Raw genomic sequence first — 22,379 nt, forward strand, 5'->3', positions numbered from 1 at the left:
CCTACCCACAAACATGCTTACTGTTACATTCACTTCCTCATTTGTGCAACTATTTTGCCTTCCTTCCTGTATTAGCATCCTGCTTAGAGCAACTGAAGAGGATGAGAACCAGAGGAAGGGCAAAAAAAAAGTTGGGTATTAGGATTCCGCTGTGGCTTCTTCTCCCACCTGCTGTGTATAAGTTGTCTCCAGCCTTGGGTTCAGCATGCATGGAGCCAAGGAGTGGAATTGTGCCTGCTGGCTACAATCAAGTTATATTGATGTGAAGTTTCAGAAGGATGCTTCTGTGTGCACACTCCAGCTGTATGCGCGCAGGCCCTTTCACATGTGTCCATGGTTGCATGGAATTGTCCATGCCCATAGAAGCCCATTCATGCCTTTGCCCCAGTATATGGAGGTTGGGGGCTGAGGTCAGACAGTGACATCCTGTTCCTCCTACCTGCACATCGAGAACCTGCGAGTATCAGGTTTATACTGGGAATGTTAGTCTTTAGTATGTAAAGGTTTTGATTATATATTTTTTAAAGTGGATTCAGTTGAAATAGGAGAGCTCTTGAGTTTTGGAAATGTAGGATAGAAATGATCAAAGATCAAACTTCAAACAAAAAAAGCCCTAAGTCATCCTGGACTGTAGCTTATGCATTGGACTTTTGGACACAAACTCTTTGAGCAGATGAAGATGGCTATTGCCTCTGTGCTTCCTTGTTTCTGTGTACGAATTCTTGCTGCCAACAAGTGACATTAGGAAGATGGGAAGTTGCATTACGCTGAGTCAGACAGTTATTCCATGCAGTTGATCACTGTCTACTACACCGACTGGCAACTGCATTCCAGATTGGGATCTCTTCCAGGCTGAGATGCTGGGGATTGAACCTAGAACTTTGCTGTATGGAAAGCAGTGCTATGGCCCCTGCCCTCATGGAGATCATACATTTTCTCCAATGCTATAAGTGCTGAATGAGAATAGCCTGCTTATCATCTTGTAGGTCGAAGTGGTCTGTCAGATAGCTAAAACCCCTCAAGACTCATTCCTCAGCTTGGACTATCCTGACCTCTCCTGGTCTATGTTTCACATTCCTTGTGAACCAAGTTAATCAGTCTTCATAATGCAAGCTAACACAGCTTTCAGGCTTCCCTGGGAACTGAAATTTAACGCTGCCATTCCTTGATCATTGCAGCAGCAGCAGTATTATTGCTCCTCTTTAAGACTCTGGATCCCTCCATAGGTTATTTGTCCAAACAGCACACTTCTTGCTTCTTTATCCATCTTTTTTTGCTGAAGCTCTGAGCTGGCTTCACTGAAGTGGGTTGACTTTCCTGTGCTGAGAGACTCGAGGATTCAGCAGAGGAACTTGCTGTGATGCCTCTTGACATTCTGTCTGCACCTTCTCTCGACACAACCCCTTTGGCCCTTTCCTCATCAGCAAATGTGGCGCTGAAAAAGATGCTCCTTCACAGTTTTTAGAGCTTTCTCTCTCTCTCTCCCCTCTCCCGTCTCCATCTCCCTGGTGATGGATTCAACAAGCCTTTAGGAGCCCTATTTCTTTTCTTGACCTCTGTTGGAGGAATTCAACATAGCGCTGCAGTATTTGTTCTGTCAGTAAAGCTTTTCAGCTTGCCGGATGGAAAGACACCCCCCTTCTTCTCCCTGCATGCATGCTGGGTTTCTTTGGGGGGGGTTCTCCTGACACCCCCCCCCCAACGATCCAGTTTGGGAGGAGGGGAAAGCACTTGCAGAGGCCCTTGTGTGGACTTCCCCCCGCAGAACTTGTTAATTGAATCTGGCCTTTGGTGCCCTTATAAGTATATAGATTGAACACTTTAACACTGTCTCCTTAGTGCTGTCATTGCCATCTTTTTGGCACCCGCACAAGACTTTCTCTTTCTCCTTGGTATTTGTTGATCTTTCAAGCTTCTCTGTAGCTTTGGGACTATCTGCTAGCTTGGTTATATTTATGGGGATCATGTCGAGGTTGTGAAGTTTCTATTTCTATTTAATTTAGTGCATTGCTATTTTTTGTTGCGCCTGTTTGCATGTTATAAAATTATGCTGTATTCAGGTGGGTTTTTTGGTGGGTTTTTTTGCAATATTGCTTACCGTATGTTGCCTTGGGGCATTTTTGGCATAAGGGAATGCATACATAAGAGTGATAATAATAATAATGTAGGTAGATATGCAGATGCAATGCCTGAAAAGAAATTGCAAAGTTAGTCAGGCCCTGGACTGCCAACTCACCATACTGCTCTCTATAGCACTTTGGAAAATGTTTCATGAATTCTCCTCCAAGCTGAGTGATTTGCTATGCAGAAATAATAATAATAATAATCTTCAGGCAAAACAGCAGGGAGACTCAGAGGGTAGGTGGGAAAGATGATAGCAATAACCCTCGGGATCCAGCGGGGCTCAGTTGGATTTGTAACAAGTTGGTTTTGATTTACAGTGTTTAGCTTTTTGACTTGGGAGGAAAGGGAAATGGGTCACACTGGGAGACAAGTGCTACATCCTGCATAACAACTTGTTGAAGTATGTTTTAGACTTGCCCTTTCTCTGAGTCACCACTGCACAATAAAAATTCACTGGGTCAATACAATTAACTGCTTGCCGCTTCTATTCTGAGCATGTTAAGACAAAAGGAACTGCGAACCAGATAGCTTGTGTATGCAGGAATGATACCAAGGGTTGTATCCAGCTAAGTTTTCAGTGTAGACCCATTGAAATTGATGGACCTAAGTTAGTCATATTCCTTAATTTTATGCCAAGCAGAACTTAATTAGGAATCTTCTGTATACATCTCATTTTTCTTCTTTTTTTTTAAACACACATGCACACTTTTTAAATCTTTGTAACATTTGTTAAAATCCAAAAACTGTTCTCAAAGAAACTCTCAAACTTCTTCTGGAAATTTTATATTTGTCTGAAATGCCTGTAGAACTAATTACTAATGGGGATGAAGGATCTTCTGGGACCTTTGTACACAGAACCTAGATGGATTGGTTGATTTGATTGATGGTTGGTTGGTTGATCGATGGATATGTTCTCATAGATGCAGCTTTTCCTTCCTTGCTGCATGTTCGATTTCAGGGGCAGAAGCAGAAAATCCAAAAGACTGAGGGTTGTTGTTGTTTTTCATGTCTCAAGACTGGGTTCATGTCTCATAGACTGTAAATCCTTATTAAATAGAAGCTGCTTTGAGTGTGTTGACAGAAAGGCACAAAGTGTATAAATAAATAAACAACATTATTGGTGTGCCTTGCAGGGCTGTTACAAAGATTATGGAGAGAATGCATTGAACACTTAAAACTATTAAAAACTATTAAAGTATTAATACTCTTGGAGAGTCCTCCAGGACCCAGGATTTGATATTTCAGAGCGGCATAAGCATACTTGTATGACTGGTGCAAATAACTGGCTGATCTGTTTCTGTTGTGGGGAATGCTAGAGCAGGAGTAGACATCTGTACCTCTTGGGGTCTCTTCCTGCTGTCCCAGGTTTTCCAGCATGAGCAGAATGAACAACAGCGGTGACAATGGACATCCTTGCCTTGTTCCTTTTTGAATATTACATTTATCTGTTATCAGCCGATTTACAATTATTTTTGCATTCTGTTCTGAGTAAACAGCTTGTACCCCCCTATTAAAATTTGGTCCAAATCCCATTTCCTCCATCACTTTCCTCATGAAGCTCCAAGACACATTATCAAATGCTTTTTCTGCGTCTATAAACATCAATGCTGCTTTCCCCCCTCATTTCTCACTTCCAGGTATTCTATGATATTCAATACATTTCTAATATTATCTTTGCTTTGTCTGCCTGGAAGAAATCGAGATTGATCATAATGAATAAAATCTTTTAGAATTTTTTTCAATCCATTTGCCAAAACAAATGCAAACAATTTGTAATCATTATTTAATAATGTTATAGGCCTATAATTTTTTTTTACCAATGTTACATCTGAATCTTGTTTTGGCATCCAAGTTATATAAGCCTCTTTCCATGTTTCTGGAACCTCCCCTGTTATTAGGGCCTCATTCATAGTATCTTTCAATGGGTTCACAAGTTGGTCACTCAGTTTTTAAAATAATATTTAGCTGTCATTCCATCTGGCCCTGGAGACTTCCCTACCTTTGTTTGGTTTATTGCTTCAATTACTTCTTGGGACGATATCTCTGTATTTAATATCCTCATTTGCTCCTCTGTTATCTTTAGTAACTTACTATTTTTGATATAGTCTTCTATCAATGTCAACGTCTCTGGTCTCTTTTTGTAAAGATCAGTAAAATATTTTGCAAAGGCTTCCCTTATTTCCTTTGTTTTCTCAGTTATTCTACCATTAAGCTTTATCTTATTCACATAGTTATTTTGCTCACTTTTTCTCAATTGCCATGCCAAAAGTTTCCCTGGTTTATTAGCATTTTCAAAAAAAAATCTGCTTTGTTTTCTTAATTTTCCATGTTATTTTCTCATTAATTAACATAGTGATTGGAATAATTTTATCACCTGTTTTGTTGTTCCTTTGTTTGGTGCTCCTATTAATTCTTTTTCTTTCTCTGCTATTTTATTTAAAATTTCATTCTCTTATCTTTTAAAAATCTTTTAAAAATCGAATTTTGCTGGATAAATAATCCTCTCATGACCGCCTTGCTAGCGTCCCAGACTATTTGAAATTTGGTTTCATTATTCAAATTTTGTTCAAAATATTCTCTTAATACAACAGTTTTATATATTGGACTGGCATTGTACCGTTATGTAGAGTCAGGGTTGGTAGCAAGTGGTTATTCTGACCATTTATATTCTATTATGTGAAATTGAAAAGTTTTACTACTGTGGATAAAGCATTAACTGGTACTGGTCTGTGGAATGTGAGGTGCTGAAAAGTAGGAGATGCCTACTGGCAAGAATCTCACGTGCTAACCTTGCCTGGCTGACACAGTTTTCTCTCTTTGATCCCTTTTCAGATTAATCTTCACGAGAGCCATATAGCCCCCTTTACGTGAAAAAGATCTGTCGAACTCAAATTTGGTGCTCTTGTTCTTGGCACAGAAGCAAAAATAGTGAAAACATTCTGCATTTATAAGCAAATGAAAACTATATTTATTGTGCCTAAAGCAACAGCAACATACTTTTGAAACATCTGTCATTCTGATGTGTGTGTATTCATTCTCATGCTCTATTTTTTATAAATGAAGATTGCTTTTTGAAAGCATAAGCACATATTTCTGAATTCTCTCCATACTCACCCACCCGAAGGAAGACTGGAATGTGCGAATGAAAACTGAGCTGCAGCAGACTAGCATTTTGTCCCATGTGTGATTTTGCTTGCTGCGTCCTCTAAATTGTGGTATTGTGGCCTTGAAGTTTACTGAGTGATTTGGGCCATTCCCCCCTCTGCTTAACATGCAACACCAAATGGCAATAAAGATAAAATTGGGTTGGTTGGGGAACAGGATAACCTTCACGATTTTTTTAAAAGAAGTGTGGGATGCAAATATAATTTCAACTACTAAGAGGCAAACACACTATTCTGAGTTTTAGCTATTACCGTAGAAGTGGTTTTTTTTTTTTACTTGAACAGGAATTGCAGTGTTTTGTACTACATGCATAGCAAACTTCAGCTTTCTGTGGGATGTAAAAGCATCTTAACTACTTTGGAGCACACTTTGAAATTAAGGAGAAATGGGTACCAATTTTCAGATTTTAACAATACATTCTGGGTTGGATCCAAAAGCCTCTTCTACATATCAGATTGGATACAGGGAAAGCTCTTCTATTAAAGTAAGGGCTCCTACAGACTTGATTGAAGAGTGTTGCATGAGAAAAGTGACTCCAGATGCAGATGAGTTACTTTGTTTGTGCAAATTCTTCCGTAAGGCCTTAATCAGCTCATTCTCGAGAACTTTTTATGATCTACTTGGGTTAAAATGCACGACAGCCTGCAGTATATGCATTTTATTAGATGTTTCTTATGCTATAATGCAACCCCTCATATATAGTGGTGCTGCACTGCTTATACATGGAATAGCTTTTCTGCATTTTCTCCTTCTCATTGTTGCCTGGATTGAAGTTAATGTGTATTTTAATTCATTTATTTTGGAGAAGGAAACCTCGGATCTCAAACTTCTGTGATGTGCTTGGGAGTAGTAGTAGTAGAAGAAGAGTTTGGATTTGATATCCCGCTTTTATCACTACCCTAAGGAGTCTCAAAGTGGCTAACATTCTCCTTTCCCTTCCTCTTCCACAACAAACACTCTGTGAGGTGAGTGAGGCTGAGAGACTTCAAAGAAGTGTGACTAGCCCAAGTTCACCCAGCAGCTGCATGTGGAGGAGCGGAGACGCGAACCCGGTTCACCAGATTACGAGTCTACTGCTCTTAACCGCTACACCACACTGGCTCTGAAACTATAAATAGTTACAGAGTAAAAAATTGATACTGCAGCCCTAGCAGAATGCCAAAACTATGCATTCCTTTGTGGAACTCCTAAAAAATGTTGTTGGTTCTTTTTATTGTGGTTCCTGCATTCATTCTGTGCTACCAATAATTGGATCTATAACATTTGTATTTAAATCTTGCCCTTTCCAAAGGCTTCAGGGTGGGTAATTAACTTATAAAGTAAAATCCCAATTACAGTAATTAAAGCACGCTCAACTCACCTTATGGCACCACATTCCAGGCTGACGAAAAGTTATCTGAATTGTTTCTTTAAAAAAAGAACTAAATAAAAGCTGTTGGATTTTTTCCCCATGGTAGAAATGATAACAAGATTAAATTGAGCCTTCCTAATTTCACTGAAATCCGACACAACATTGTCCTTGGTCAGATTCCTTCCGTCTCTCTTCCATAATTCAAGCTACATGATGCCTTATCTTGCCAGGTATTTGAAATGTACTCATGACACAATTATTTTACAGCATGGTAAATACACCACATCCCCTTCAGGTGAAGTTAATTGCCGTTCTGTTTCATTTGATCCATTGTTCGCAAAGAGTTTAAAAAGAAGGTGTTTCAGTGTTCTGTTGGAACTTGAACACTGAAGCCTTGTTGGAAAATTGCATGTACTACAAACCATGGGACTGCCAGCTCTTGCTTGTGTGGCCAACTGAGTTTGATGTTTGACTGCCATATAGTGAAATGCCTTCTGTAGTAAATGTTAGACCATGTACACTTTTTAAATTATCCCAATAGCTATGAAAGTGCATGTTTTAGAGCATTAGTTAAATCATGGTGTTTGGTATTCACAGTTGACACACAGATTGTCAATGGAACTTAAAAACTTTTTTTTAAAAAGGTGTCTCCCTCTGTGTTCATCAGCTCCTTAGAGAAAACATAAAATTAACAAAACATACCTGTCAGGGGGACTCCTTACAGGGAGCCTCCCTCCATCATCCTGACCAGCACTTCGCCCAGCGACAGCACTAGCAGCTGGTCAGGGGGAAGCGGAATGGAGGAGGGAAGGCTCAGAGAGGCATCAGAGCCCTGGCAATGCTCTGGGGAACAGACGGTGGAAGAAGGGCTCAGCGAGGCATCAGAGACCCTGCACCACTCTGACCAACAAGTGGAGGAGGGACGGCTCAGGGAGACGATGGAGCCCAGGCACTGCCCCAGCCGGCCAGAGGAAGAAGGGGCACCGCTCCTTCCGGCGCCCAAATTGAGGCGGGAGCCCAAACGCAGGGCGAAGGGGTGGCATTTCGGGGTGCCCAGGTTATTACGCTGGCCTTGAAGCCGACCGGCACCATTGCCGGGTTCTGAGAGTGACTAGGAGGTCATGTTTTCTGCTACCTCTGCACTGTAAATAGTATGCACAATAAAACCCTTAAAGACACAACGGTCTGGAGCGTCTTTACTCGGGAGTAGCCACAACAACTCCCTGACAATACCCTTTAAGAACACAATCTCTGCTTCTATAGTGCTTTGCATCTTTGGTAGCTTTGTCAAGTGTGCTCTGGAATTTAGAATCTTTCTGAGTTGAAAATGTGACTGACTTTGAAGGGTCAGTCTGCTTCTGGAAGACTTCTGATCTTGATGAAACCATGCTGGAACTCTGTCCCAAGTCCATTCACTTGATTAACGATGGTTATGATTGGTATGAGGAAGCCTAGTCTTGGAGACTGGCTCCAAACGCAGGCTGCTGGCTAACCTGTGTGTTACCAGTGATCACAACTGCAGTGGATTTGGTTGAGAAGGCAGCCATCAAGTGCCTTCAATACAGTTGGATCCAGTTTTGTGGCTGTTTAGCATCGTAGTGGCAGCTGTATCAATAGAGGCTGTTTTTATTCACTGAAAATTTCTGTCTGTATCTTGCAGGGTGTCACTTTTTAAATCATGATATGAAGTTTTTGCATTTGGGAAGCAACAACAAAACTCATTTTTTGTAAGGTTCTCTTAATCTCTACTTCTTTCACAATTTTTTAAAAAAGCTATTTGAGACATTGGTCATGTGCCCAGCCAAATTTTAGCCTTAGAATTCATATTCCAGGTAATAGCTATTTACTCCTCTCATTTGATTAGTGAGCTAAGAGTTCCCCAGTGTGATGCATCCTTTTTGAACAGGCATCCCCAAACTGCGGCCCTCCAGATGTTTTGGCCTACAGCTCCCATGATCCCTAGCTAACAGGATCAGTGGTCAGGGATGATGGGAATTGTAGTCCAAAACATCTGGAGGGTGAAGTTTGGGGATGCCTGTTTTTGAAGGTCCGTAAGGACAAAGTCATATTAAGAACTAGTTTGCAGTCTCTCCCTAAAATATTTTGGGCCTTTCGTATTAGACAGGACATTGTGTACAAGTGTTCTTTCCTAATCCCTCTGACAAGGAGCTTCATGGTATGTTAGCAGAGCTCTACATTTTTAACCACATCACTCCTCTGTGAAGTGTTTATGAAGGACAATGCTCTCTCCTCTCTCTTCATTGCTTAATAGGATTTACATGATTTGTATCTTCTGTGAATGGAAGGAACTGAGTGGTTGAGGTGCTAGCCCACCTTGACCAGGCGGAAGGACCTTATGCACCAGGCTTCAGAACCTGTGGTTTTCCAGATGTTGTTGAGCTTCAGCTCACATTATCCCTGACTACTGGGTGTTTGGGGCAAGGCTGATGGGAGTCCAGCAACATCTGGAGGGCCACACATTCCCCATCCCTGCTCAGCAAGTTCCATGATCTGACATGTACATGTGTAGATCCCATAGAGCCACTCAAAGGATAGTAGTTCCATGTATAATTGCATACCTTTTATCTGTCAATTTGGAACAAAACAGGATTCTTTGTCCTGACCTATTGGCTGTTTTATTTTGCATTGCGCTTTCTACTATATACCACCTTGTGATTTCAGTGAAAGATGGTATATAAATATTTTTAAACCAATCATAACATTGTTCAGGTAAGATAGCTCACTTCTTTAGATTCATATAAACACATGCATATAAATATCCCCAAATGCCTTTGCCTTCCAAAGCCTGACTGGGAACACTTTTTCTGTAAGTGTAGTGTAACACCAGCCAGGTAGCAAACCTAAATCTAAACAGTATTTTACATACGGACTAGAAATGATCTTCTCATAATTACTGGGATATTTTAAACAAGCAAGATATCCGTTTACACTATTCTTTGTATAATTTTTATTGCGCCATAAAAATTCCAAAATCTAAAATTACCACCTGGCTATTAACAAACTTGAAAAAAGGTCAAGTCTCAAAATGGACTGTTGTGCTTATATGATGAGTAGCATCTACTTTAGCACTGGGATAGCAGGCTTTGTGGTTTCCCTATTGTTCTGGACTGCTATTCACATCTTTTATTCTATCACACCCTTCGACTTGCTAGTTAACTTGTGACTATGTCGCAGTCCTACACACACTTGGGAGTTTCCAGAGGGCACCAAAACAAGAGTCTTGTGGCACGAATAAAACCTATCAAATTTATTTTGGTATATGCGTACACCTTCTTTTGGAGGCCACGGGTGGTGGCAGCAGCAGCAGCAGCAGACTGTGAACAGTAACACCAAAAGGAGACAAGTTTTGTTACACAAATTGAAATGCTTTCACTAATGGAACCACATCATTGGATGCTAAGCAGTAGCTGTTTCTCCAAAAACAGCTGGTAGCACTTAACATCTTGGAACTGGCAAACCAATTCACACATGCAGTGTGATAAAAATCCATTGTCCTGCTTCACTCCACAAGTGATGAATCATAGAATTGTAGAGTTGGAAGGGACCCTAAGGGTTGTCTAGTCCAGCCCCCTGCAATGCAGGAATCTCAACTATATCATCCATGACAGATGGCCATCTCTGCTTAAGAACCTCCAAGGAAGGAGAGTCCACCACCTCTCATGGGAGTCTGTTCCACTGCCGAACAGCTCTTACTGTCAGAAAGATCTTCCTGATGTTTAGTCGGAATCGCCTTTCTTGTAACTTGAATCTTGTAACTTGCCATTGGTAGTCTTGATGAATGTAATTCAGTGGGTTCACACTGCAGCCTGCCTTTGCGGTTCCACTGTGTCCATTAATTTCAGTGAGTCTGCTCTGAGTATGACTTTAGATACAACCCTTTGAGTGTAAAACTGAACTTGAACCAGTAAATAACTATGCCCCAAGCATCAAAAGGTTTGTAATTTCAGCATTAGGAGGGACTCGGACACTAATCTTGGGAATGCAGTAGGAAACAAGCCTGCCTTTCTGTTTGGAGAGGCTTACAGTCAGAGCAGGGAGCAGCAGGAGAATCTGCACTTTCCTGCTGACCACACAACCATTCTTGGCTTCTTGAGATGCTAATGACATCCGACTGTGGTCACTGACTGGCCCAGGAGCTTGTTGATGAAGAAGTTCTTTAAACACTGTCTATGGCATAATTGCAGGGCTTGAGAGATGTGGTAATAACAGAGTGTCCGTTGAACCAGGTGACTTTACACGCTATTTTTTTCCTGACATCAATGTAAAGATAGGGAGTTAGAAGGGGAAGCAGCAAGCAAGCGAGTTCCTTCCTCCCCCTTCCCCAACTGATATAAGCTGGAAACACTGTGCCAGCTTAGTTGCATGCCAACTATTAGGAGCTTCTGGGAGTTCTTTTGGTTTTTTTGAAATCGGTAATTCTTGCTAGCATAAGGGTAGAACCCAAAGTGGGCTGTTCGTATGCAGAACATGAGATTGGCGACGGGTGGGTAGGAGCAGGGGGAGATGGCTGCAGGCGTATCTGCTCCTGTGGAGTATGCATCTATGTTCCTGAATGTGGAAAACTTAACAGGTGTGAGGCATATGGACTGCCTTTGTGCCAAAGGAAAATTGTCACCTTCAAAGCCAGCTCAGATACTAAGTTAGCAATTTATTTGTAGTGGGAAAAGTTGCAAGCGAATGGGCTGAATGTGCAGATCCGAAGCTTGACTGGTAGACATGTTGGTTGGTTGGTTGGTTGGTTGGTTTAGTAATCATACTGTAGTAAACATTAACAACTTAAGTTTTAATTATTTTAATTTTTGTAGGTATATTCTTATTGAGCAAAATGCTAAACTAGAACCTCCATGTTAAACATTAGCCAGGGTGAGGAAGGAGACAAAATGTATTCAATTTCTAATTTACATAGGCCTAGAAAACAAAATGTTGAATTCCATTTCCACAATAATAATAAAGCCTCAATTTTCAACTCTTTCCAAAAGCTACTATTAAATACTGATTTTCAGTAACTATATATATATATAGAAGGGTGGTTTTTTGTTTTGTTTTTTACATTGCACCTATAGTGTTTCTAATTCTGTCCTTCTTTCGCACAAAATGCAGGACTTCTCCCATTTCTGTGGTACGGAAGGTAAAAGAAAATACTTTTGTCATCCCAAGTGTGTGAATCTTCCCTGGTTCTGTCTTAGGTTTCTGCTTCCAAGTCATTGCTGACTCAAGAGTGGGGAACCCGTGGCCTTGCACATGTTATTGGACTATAACTCTCATTCTTTACCAGTGGTATGGTGAATGGGCTGATGGAAGTTGCAGTACAACAAATTCGGGAGGGCCATAGGGTCTCCGTCCCTGATTTTATTTGCCATGCAAAGGGTACTTCTGAATCTAACATTTTAAAAAGTAGGGCTTCCAACTTTCCTGTATCTTACAGTATCAGTCGGCTAACTAGCATTGGCATCTGAAAACCCAGTAAACTTCCTATGCTTACAACTGTTTCTTTTCTGTGGCATAGCATTCCTGTTGAGATACGACAGGCGGGCCACTGTCTTCATTCTTCCAGAAACAAATGAAGACATTTTGTTCAGATAAACTTCCCCAGTTGGGATATATAGCTCCCTGCCACGGGTGTCTCCTTTTGATTGTTTTCCAATTCATTTGCTTTTATTTTGGTTCTCGTATTGTTTCAGAAAGTGCAAATTTAACCATCTGGCTTCATGTGTGAACTAAATACCACCCCCCCCCCAGGAATATTATAAAAGACCTTGCGAGCTGTGAGCATGGTGTGGCTTTCTTGTTGCCCGCTGTTTCCAAAAGAGGTCCGGGGACCCTTTCAAAATATTGTGGGAAAGGCTGCAGCGAAAAAGGGAGTGACTAGAAATCAGGCAAGGCTCCTTGAATGCCACACACCAGCTGTTCTGGAGGTGTTTCGAACCCAGTGTTCGAAACTTCCATTGTTTTAGGCACATTTTGAGATGGAATTTCATTAGCGTGAGCAATTCCTGAGCTCTGGGTGCAGTACTGTGCGTATGCTGTTGGAAAACCTGCCCTGTCACCATATTGGAACTTTGACACTACCTCGACGAGTAGCGGTGTAAGTTATTTGCAAAACAAACGCATAGTTACGTGAAGAAAGAAACCCCCTTTTAGTACATGCAATGTCAAAACAGTAAGTTTAATACTACGGTAGTACGTTTATTTAAGTTTCAATAAAGAGCTTAAAGTTTACTGAAAGTTGAAAAAAATGAAGAAAACAGCTCTTCCGACGATGAGACAGCAGCTACTAAACTAAAACTTCCGTAGATGATGTGTGCTGGGATGCTACTTCGGCCAGTTCGCCCCTTGGCGTCATCTAGCGGCTCATTTCAAAACTAAAGCGAGTTGGAAAACGTGCCCCTATGGAAAATGTGCCCCCGTCTCCCCTATACCTCATTAGAATTAGTTTGGGCCATGCATCAGTATTCTGCAACAGGAAACAGAAACTGATGCAAATAAAAGAAATCAGATATATATTTGAACAAGGTGCAGCCACTACCACACTACTAGACATTGTAAGTTTTTAAGATTCCAGGCTGTAAAATGGAGGTTGCAATTTCTCAGAAGACTATTCATGAAGTTCAGCTTAGAAGCTGCAGAGTATAGAGGCTGTGTGTTGGGGTTACTGATAGCTAGTCCACAGGAAGGAAGGAAGTCTAGGGCAAGTTCACAAAGAAACCACAGCAAAAGACACAGATAAAACGCTCAGGGCATCACAGCCACCCAGCATCCATTTAACCATCTTATATGCACCCGGTTACAATGTTTTTATTCTCTCTGGCATGTTAAACATATTTGTAAACAATCCCTGTACTTTGAAATTTTCCACTTTTGCTGTTTTATTGATTTTGAATTTTGTTGCCTATATTTTTGTGCTGCTCTCCTAGAGTGGTTATTACGTTTTAAAGTGTACTACAAGCCCGCCACCCCCACATTTTAAATATATACCTTGAACAAAATAAATTTAATCATATATGACTGAAGCCTGAGGCTTTCTGAACTGAAAAGCATAGGCTGATCTAAGTGCATTACTTAGGATTTTGAAGCTCTTTTAAATCAAGACTCTTGTGGGAAAGAATTCCTAGAGGGCAACACGGTCCCACAATGGACACACTGTGGAGAACCTTCTCTTTTAGTTCCTCACACCCTTTTTTGCCAAAGTCCCATAGCTATTGTACGAGGGAGGTGGTTTTGGGTGCCATGAAAGGGCAGCAAATGGTTAGCTACCATGGGGAGGGTTATTGTTTTGTTTCTTACTATGTTACGTATTTTTGGTTTTTTTTTAAATTGCAAACCGTCCTGTTTTCCTCAGGTGAAGGGCAGTATAAAAATTTAATAAATAGTAATAAAGAATAGCTTATTGTTGAATTTTTACTCCCAGGAGGCGCCTGTGGGATTTTTCTGCTTCAGGTGCTGAAATAACTTGACCAGCTTTAGGGTGACTTTCATTTCCTGCGGCACCTCAGGCACACCCCAGTTTTGCCTCTATTAAAGGGGCGGTTTTGGGGCCTTGTTCTGAAACCTTTCAAACTCTGTTTGACCAGAGGCAGCAGTGCAGTTAAATTAAGATGCCCAACAATATGAGATGGGATGCAAGTGTCATTCAGGAAGAAATATTGTCTATCTTCACTCAAAATTCCATCATAACCCCTCAGAATTTTGACTTTAACAAACTATCAACAGCAGCCACCGAAGTATAAATATTTTTATGTAGCACTTCCAGTTGCTCATGAATCAAAGCACATTTCCTCTATCTAAGAAAGATGAAGTAAATCATGAGGGGGCAAAATAGTCTACAGAAAGTTCAATTAACCGCAACAGAACAATTGCAAAATTCTGTTAGAAAAATTACATTAGTAGTTGCAAAATTCTGTTAGAAAAATTACATTAGTTTTGAGGAAAATGTGCACGGTGTGATTACAAGCTGGCTGTGCATTTCTTATACAAAATTGCACTGAATAGTCGGTTCATAAACCCACTCCTTAAAAAAAAGTTAAAAATCATTCTTTGATTTTTATTTTATTTTTATTTTATTTTTCAGATCCTTGTGAAAATGCAAATGCAGAAGCATCGTACTAAATCAATACTCTCAAATATTAAGAAATCCCCACCTCTGTCATTAAATTAGTTGACATTAAATCAATTTTCTCAACTCCTTGTCATAAAATGCTTGCAAAGACAAGAAAAGAACCTCATGGAAACATAGCAGGGGAATATGTTTTATTGCTGTAGGGGTTCAGATAGAACAGTTACATTTATGAGTTGCAGGAGATAGTGGTTTGTTTTGACGTGGGTGTATGCCTCATACCTCCATAAACAGGAACATTTAAACTTATCTAAAGGAAATGGTTTAGCAGAGCTATTTTGTTTATGAATCCTGCAATAAACCTAACTGCTGGGGGGTGGGTGGGAATTACAAGCCAATATATATCCTGGAGGATGGGGCAAAGAGAGGCAGAAAAGATGTGAATAAGGTTCATTACTTTAAGCAAATATATTAGTGGTCTACTCAATTCACACACACACACACACAAAGTGCATGCACACAAACACACATACGAAGGAGACAGTGTTGGACAGCCACAGAGTGCACAAAACTTGCCCACATTTGATCTTAAGAGGAGACCTCAATTTTGTAATTTATGGGTGAAGGGAGTGCCATTAGAATTTCAAGGATAAAGTGTTGGACCAAGACTTGAGTGAGTAGAAGGCTATATGCACAGTAGGGGCCTTCCCTACTGTTGTCTCTTGTAGCCTCCCCAAAAGAAATTCTGGAAGGTTAGAGCAGTGTTAGAAACTGAGACATGAAAGCTAGGAGCAAAATGGCACCTTAAACCTAGGTTATGGGCGCAACAATGGCATGTCTAGGTATGCTTTTTTTTATAACAAGAATACAAAGCTGGAAATCATTTAACTGCAGCTAAACTATTATGCTCTAGTCCTTCCCCTGCCGGCCCGCCCCTAATATTCTTAAGAGAGGTTTCTTCTCCAGTCTTCAGAGAGTAGCTGGAAGTGGGGAGGCAGAAAAAGGCCTTCCTTTCCTTCCACTCTGCAGTTTTAATCTGAAATCATAGGCGCAGCAGTGCGCCCAGAGCTCAGAAACTGCTCACGCTAATGAAATTCCCTGTCTCAAAATGCACCTAGAACAATGGGAGTCTTGAAAACTGGAAAAGTAGTTATCCGCTTCCACAGGTGACAATTGATACTTAACTGTGGAACATGACCATTTAGTATTTCTAACTCTGCAGCACATTCCTTGTTGTTGCATGTAGTGTAGTATAAGCATTTTATTTACTCTATCTTTCTGACAATCGCTGTCTTGTAAAACATTAGTAATTAACTGTAATGCCAGTTTAACCTGATTTTGCCCCTCTAGAATTCAGTGATTCCCAGTAAGCTCTGTTGGAGTGAGTAAATCAGTGCACTGAAATGTGATGACAACTGAGAGCTTTTTTTAAATGCATAGTTATATTAAGGGTGAGAGAACAGTGCTGCAGTATTGCACTAATTCACTACTGTATTATATGCTACACACCAATTTATGAATAAAAAATGTCATGTATCCTTGTTAGCCAGTAAGCATTATGCTAGTTCTTTTCTAGGGTTCCTTTCTCTTTGTATTAAAATCTTGCATTTAGTCGGCAGAGTGCTAGGAGAGATGTTAATTTCTTTTAACATATTTAAGAGATGTTGGGGGTGGAGAGTTCTCCACACAGTAAGATTGCTTTGTTTTGACATTTATCTTGCTGTGATCGTTCTGCCAGTTGGCTTTAGGCACGGCTACCAAAAGAGTGAACACATGTTGCATTCATTAACTTTCCTCTGGCTCTGCTCAATTTTGCAAGTCAGACAAAAGCATGATCATATTAAATTGACTATAGTGTGCAGTTGTAATATGAGTTCTCTCACACACTTAATGAAATGATAATCTTGAGAAACCTGCATCTCTCCCCCCCCCACCCCCAATTGTTGAGAGTTACTATGCCTCTCCAGCTCGGTGCAAATTCTTGTATGTGCATGTGTTGCCCCCTCCTTCTAAATTAAAACGCTGCAGCTGTAGATGTGTCATTCAGCCTTATTTGCATCTTCTCCTTCTTCCGTGATGCATTTGGCAATGTACAGTACATGGGGAAATCCCATGTCATCCTTACAATGGTTGTGTGAGGTTGGCCGGATTGAGAGAGTGAAACTGACCAAAGTTTGCCCAGCATGCTTCTTCATGGCTAAGCAGGAATTCCAACTTGGGTCTCTTCCAGCTATTTGCAGTGTTCTGTCCAACCACACTAGATGTAAAACCACAGATTTAATGCCTTTTCAAACTGCCTGTGTTGGATAATTTTGTTTATGTGTGTGAGCAAGTCCACTTAGGTGCAGCTTGTTTACTACGCATATTGATCTTTCGACTTGGTTTTTCTTTTATCGCTTATTTTTTGGATCTGTTGGCTGCTTTTCATCAGTAGTAGTCCCAGGACGACTTGTAGTAGTAGCTACATAGCAAATGCCACAGCTGTATGCAAACTAAAGTTCAATACCCTCCAACATGTTGATTCCCAAAATGGTGACGTGCGTCTTCCCATAAGTGCTCCCGTATGGGTCAAGTGACCCGCGTGAGATCATGGTGCCCCAAAGACGTGCTTTTGGGGGGGCTGTGCTCTCACAGCACCCAAAAACACATGTTTTGGGGTGCCTTGTGAGATCACGGCCACCAAAATGACGACTGTGCTCTTGCCGGGGGGGAAACCTGGATGTCCTGTTTTTTTCTGGGACACGTGCATGGTATGCTATAATCGTAAACATCCCTAAATATCAAAACATTAAAACCATAATTATATCAGCAGCAACAGCTGCACTACCCCTGGCTGGCAATACCCTTGCACAAGGAAAGGAGACTGTAGCTAATGCTAGTCAATAAGGATGCAAAATAGGAGAAAGGCATAACTGGGGGACCACTACTAAGAAACCCCCGCCCGAAGCCCACTTCCCAAAACCTTCACTTGCTAGTGGGCCTACCAGAAGAGGTGCCGCTTCAAGTGTTTAAGCCCCAAGTCATGTTTTTAGAAAGCATGTGATCATATATTTTTTAGTCAACATTAACTTAACATGTTTTCAAACCACTAGTAGAAGAGTTTGGATTTGATATCCCGCTTTATCACTACCCGAAGGAGTCTCAAAGCGGCTAACATTCTCCTTTCCCTTCCTCCCCCACAACAAACACTCTGTGAGGTGAGTGGGGCTGAGAGACTTCAGAGAAGTGTGACTAGCCCAAGGTTACCCAGCAGCTGCAAGTGGAGGAGCGGGGACACGAACCCGGTTCACCAGATTACGAGTCTGCCGCTCTTAACCACTACACCACACTGGCTCTATTTATTATTTACTGTCTCTAGTGTCTATTTAGTATTTATTTTCTAGGTGCATACCTTGGCATACCTTTTGGCTTTATTTCTCCTTTTTTCAAATAATAATAATAATAATAATAATAATAATAATAATAATAATAATAAGCCCCTTTATTTGTCTCCTTCCCTGAAGTGACTAATTGTAGAATATTTTATAAATCAAATTATGAGTTCTCTGACCGTAATAGCAAAAAAATGCCCAACAAATGAAGGGGCCAAATCTCCCAACTCCTTATTTTGATGCTGCAGGAACGCTGGGTTATTTGTTTATTTAACGTCTTATCCGCTGCTCTGTGGGCCATCTTCAGGAAAAGAAAAAGCCAAGTAGTAATTCCAGAGTGGACTCCGTAAGACGGTTGGATAGCATCATGTTACACCTCTTTCTGGCAACTTTTGCAGCCAAACTGGTGCCAAATATATTGTTCTGCTTTACTTTGGACCTCAGCAAGGATGCTGAAAGTGGGGTCTTGTCATCTGGGCATACACACTGCCCATGCTTCCACCCCGGAGACGTCACTTCTGTGTTGCTAACACAGCAAAAGCAATACGGGAGGCAACCGTAACGAGTTGCCGATCTCTGCAGCCACAGCAGGCTCTGTGATTCTCCCAGCAGTTTGATTTCAGCTCTGGAGATGCACTCCATTGTCTCTTGAGACAGAAGGATGCTTCCAAGAACAACATTTCAAAAATCTATACCGCCCTTCATCCGAGAATCATAGGTGGCTTACAATATTGAAACACAAAATACACACCATAGTACAAAATAAAAACAATACCCACTCCCCGCCTCCATGGGCTACAGCTCGTTAAATTAGCCAAAGGTCTGGGAGAGGAGGAATGTTTTTGCTTGGCACCTAAAGGATATGTAGCGAAGGTGCCAGGTGAGCCTCCATGGGGAGAGCATTCTACAAGCAGAGAGCCACCTCGGAAGAGGCCTGTTCTCACGTTTCCGCCATTCTTGTGGAGGAGGCAGATGAAGAAGAGCCTCAGATGATGTTCACAGGGTCCAGGATGGCTCACACGGGTAGAGATCTGTTAAGCTGCCTGTGCAAATTGTGGCACCAATTCAGCCTGATGTGAAGAAGAAAAGGGAGCTTAAGATTCAGGGCTCCGAATGCAATCTCTTGTTTCAGCTGCTTTAAACAAAAGATGAGTCTGTATTATGTTGACACTGTTGTGTCCCAGTCGATTCAGCATGCTAGTTAATAATAATAATAATAATAATAATAATAATAATAATAATAATAATAATAATAATAATAATCATATAGCCTGCTTAATCACCAACTCTTTTAAAAAAAGAAAGAAGAAAAAGCAAACTTTTAGCCCTTAGTGATCTCTTCAATTCTTACTTCGTGCTGCAAGACAGATTACTGTGTTGTGTCTGGGCTAGTAAGTGCCTTTATTAGTGTATTTGTGACATCTAAGGTTTAGCCACTCCTTACAGCAGTCTCAGATTTTCTTCCCCCTCTCCCCTTATGTATCCCACCCCCTTCTGCCTCTCTCCCTCTCTCTCTCTCTAGCACACACACACGCTCGCTCTCAAACGCAGAAAGCTCTTTTGCTCAGTAGAGCTCCAGGGCTCGGAAGGAGGAAAGCTGATTGTCAGGACTTCTTGCTTGTGCTCTGCATAAGTGCTTTTGTGGCGGGCCATCTGGACTGGCAGGATTTCCTCAGAATATTTAAAGTATGTTGTCTGATTTGGAAAACGGGGGATTGCCGTGAAACTCTGGGAAGGCAGCAAGCAGGGAACGTAGACAGAACTGGTTTGCGGCTCGTAACGTAGGTGGCAGGAATGGAAGACGCATTGCCTTGCCTTGCTTCGGTGTGCAATTCATCAGCACTTATGAACTTCTGCACCGGTAAAGTATAACTTCTTTCCCTCCCTCCCCCTGCTTTAACTGGGAACACCAGTACAGCCACCGCAGTTTCATGCTAACCCACAAGGGGAAAGGACTGTCTCCCTCTTTTGTCTCCCCCCCTCCAAATCTTGATTTTATTATATTTTTTGTAAATCTTCCTCTACAACTTCTTTCACAACAAGAAGAAATGTATTTACCTCTTTGCAGACTTAGTTCTTTCCTAGGCTTAAAGGAAATCTGTTTTTTTGCTAGTTAATGCCTTTCACGTACAATGGAAAGCAGAAACCAAACGTTTTCGTTTGGGGAGACTACTCTTGCGGTATGAAAAATCCCCTCCCATGAGATAAATCTGAATATTGCATGCTTGGAATGGGGGTGGGGGAAGAGAACCTGTTGTATCATTGAATTTTAACCTTCAGCGTGTGTTAAAACACGTTTCCATATTTGTGTGCAGGATGCTTCAGTTAGACTTAACTTTCAGTGAAAGGTTGAACCCCTAGAGGAAAGTTTTGGATTGCATAGGGGGCCCCCTCAGGAAGTAGTACCGTAAAACATCTATGCACAATAAGTCATTATGTATGCTGCAGTCTTGAGCATTTGCAGCGCGGTTTGTATTTCTGCACAGCATGTGATATTTTCCAGACCAATTTATTCCTGGCTTTCTTGTGATCGTTAATCTGCAATTACTGGAGCATCTCAGTACAACTTCATATGCATACATCATTATCAGTAGCTAGATCTGTGTTTGTAGAAGAAAGCTGCCTATAGACGTTCTTGCTTCATAGAGTTTTTACGCTGGTTGTTTAGAAATATTGGGCCAAGAGTGCAGAGCCAAAACAAAATGTGGTAGAGCTCCAAATGCAATCCTGTTTTTCAAATGCACCTAATGATAAGTGAGTATAGAAATATTAATCTTGCTGATTTGTCCAAATTAATACATGTGTAAAAAAAAAGGCAGGTTCTTTTCTTTTTTTGGGGGGGGGCAGTTTTAGAGCATTAGGATGAAGAGAAAATGACTTCTGCAGAAAGATATAAAATGTTAAAATAGAAACTGCTTTGTACACCAAAAAAAGTTATACCGTTCCCCACTTACTTTTATTGGTAGGAAAAAATACACTTTTAAAGATAAATTCTGTAAGTAATGTTCAGTGCTGCAAAAAGCAATGATAGCACAGTATGTAATACAAAGGTGCTGAAATCCTGGCGTGGGGGTGGGGGGTTAGTTGGAGTTTGGTGGTTTAGAATGCTTGCTGATACAAGAAGTTAAGTACTCTTGTGCAGGATAAAATTTGTTCCCTTGGATTATGCAGATATGTGGCAGGAAATGGAGTGGAGGGAGGCAGAGATTCACCTTCTTTGTTTCCACTGAGTTCCATACTGGAGATTGCAAATCCAAATCCCGTTGATACTGCTACTGGGTTACATTTGTGGGCTTTGATAACAACTTTTTAAGGACTATTATTTTTCAACAAAAAAGCACTAAACATACCGTAGTTGGGTAGGCATGGGGGAGGGTTGGTTAAAGTTGAATGTGGAACTTAAGTAGCCCTTGAAATATTTGTGCTTACAGGTAAGCAAGCGGGGAACCTGGTTTGCCTGTGGCTGACATGTCCTTTGCATTTATTTATTTTGACATCTATAACTTTGCTTTGTATGCTATTCCAGTTCACCCTGTACAGGTTTGGTAACTGGTTGTGTTTCATTTCATGAGCAAAGCAACTTTTAAGTGACCTCATTCATTAGCTCTAGATCAGACATAACCCATAGATATTATAAAGGATGCTTTTAGATGAAAATAACTGGGGAAATAGTTCCATTTGTAGCATGTTTTGTTTTTGTTTTAATTTAAAGTGAGTTGTACCCTTAACATAAAAGGTCGTTTTGACCTTTTTAGGAGGGCAGAGTATAGAAGCCTATGCAAAAGCAACATTTGTATAATTGTGGGGGAGGAATGCATAAAATAGCTATCAGGCATGTTCACAATTTCATACATGTTCACAATTTCATTTTACTTGGGAAGCTGGTGGATGTTTGTTGTTGTTCATTTTTAACACTTGAAACAAAATTGATCACTCATTTTAAACCGGTCACCTGGTTTTATTTTACGGCTGTTGTCTGAGTAAAGTTGGAGAAAACATTTTTTAGAAGTTCCAGTTCTGTTATGGTTCACAAACAAACTTTTTTATCAGTTCGGTTTGACTCCCTGCAAGTAAGTATGTTTTGTGCTGTAGCCACAATTAACATAGAAGTAGTATGTATGGGCCACATCCTGTCACACATTCCTGCACTTAACAAGCAGTAGGGGAGGACACTGAAGGTCACTTGTGGATCAATGTTGTGCAAATCAATTCATTTGTGGTTGAGCCAAATTAGTAATGCAGGATCAAAGAGCTTTGCAATACAGCCTGTAATTTTGATTACAATCTGACATTA

General features: G+C 40.8%; 1 protein-coding gene across 5 annotated transcripts in view; it reads left to right on the forward strand.

Moving 5' to 3' along the window:
• Nucleotides 1–22,379, forward strand: part of EML4 (EMAP like 4) — a 162,683-nt gene that overhangs the window by 53,212 nt on the left and 87,092 nt on the right. For 2 of the 5 annotated variants that reach the window (XM_035111223.2, XM_035111228.2), the window contains exon 1: nucleotides 19,367–19,946. The exons of 1 other annotated variant lie outside the window; for it this stretch is intronic. In XM_035111223.2, the coding sequence (XP_034967114.2) occupies nucleotides 19,880–19,946 (67 nt within the window). In that variant the 5' untranslated portion in view covers nucleotides 19,367–19,879. Of the gene's footprint in view, nucleotides 1–19,365; nucleotides 19,947–22,379 lie in introns of those variants that run through there. 2 more of the 5 variants (XM_035111227.2, XM_035111225.2) reach the window with 2 other exon arrangements.

Source organism: Zootoca vivipara, chromosome 3 (genome assembly GCF_963506605.1).
Source record: "Zootoca vivipara chromosome 3, rZooViv1.1, whole genome shotgun sequence".
Classification (NCBI taxonomy): Eukaryota; Metazoa; Chordata; class Lepidosauria; order Squamata; family Lacertidae; genus Zootoca; species Zootoca vivipara.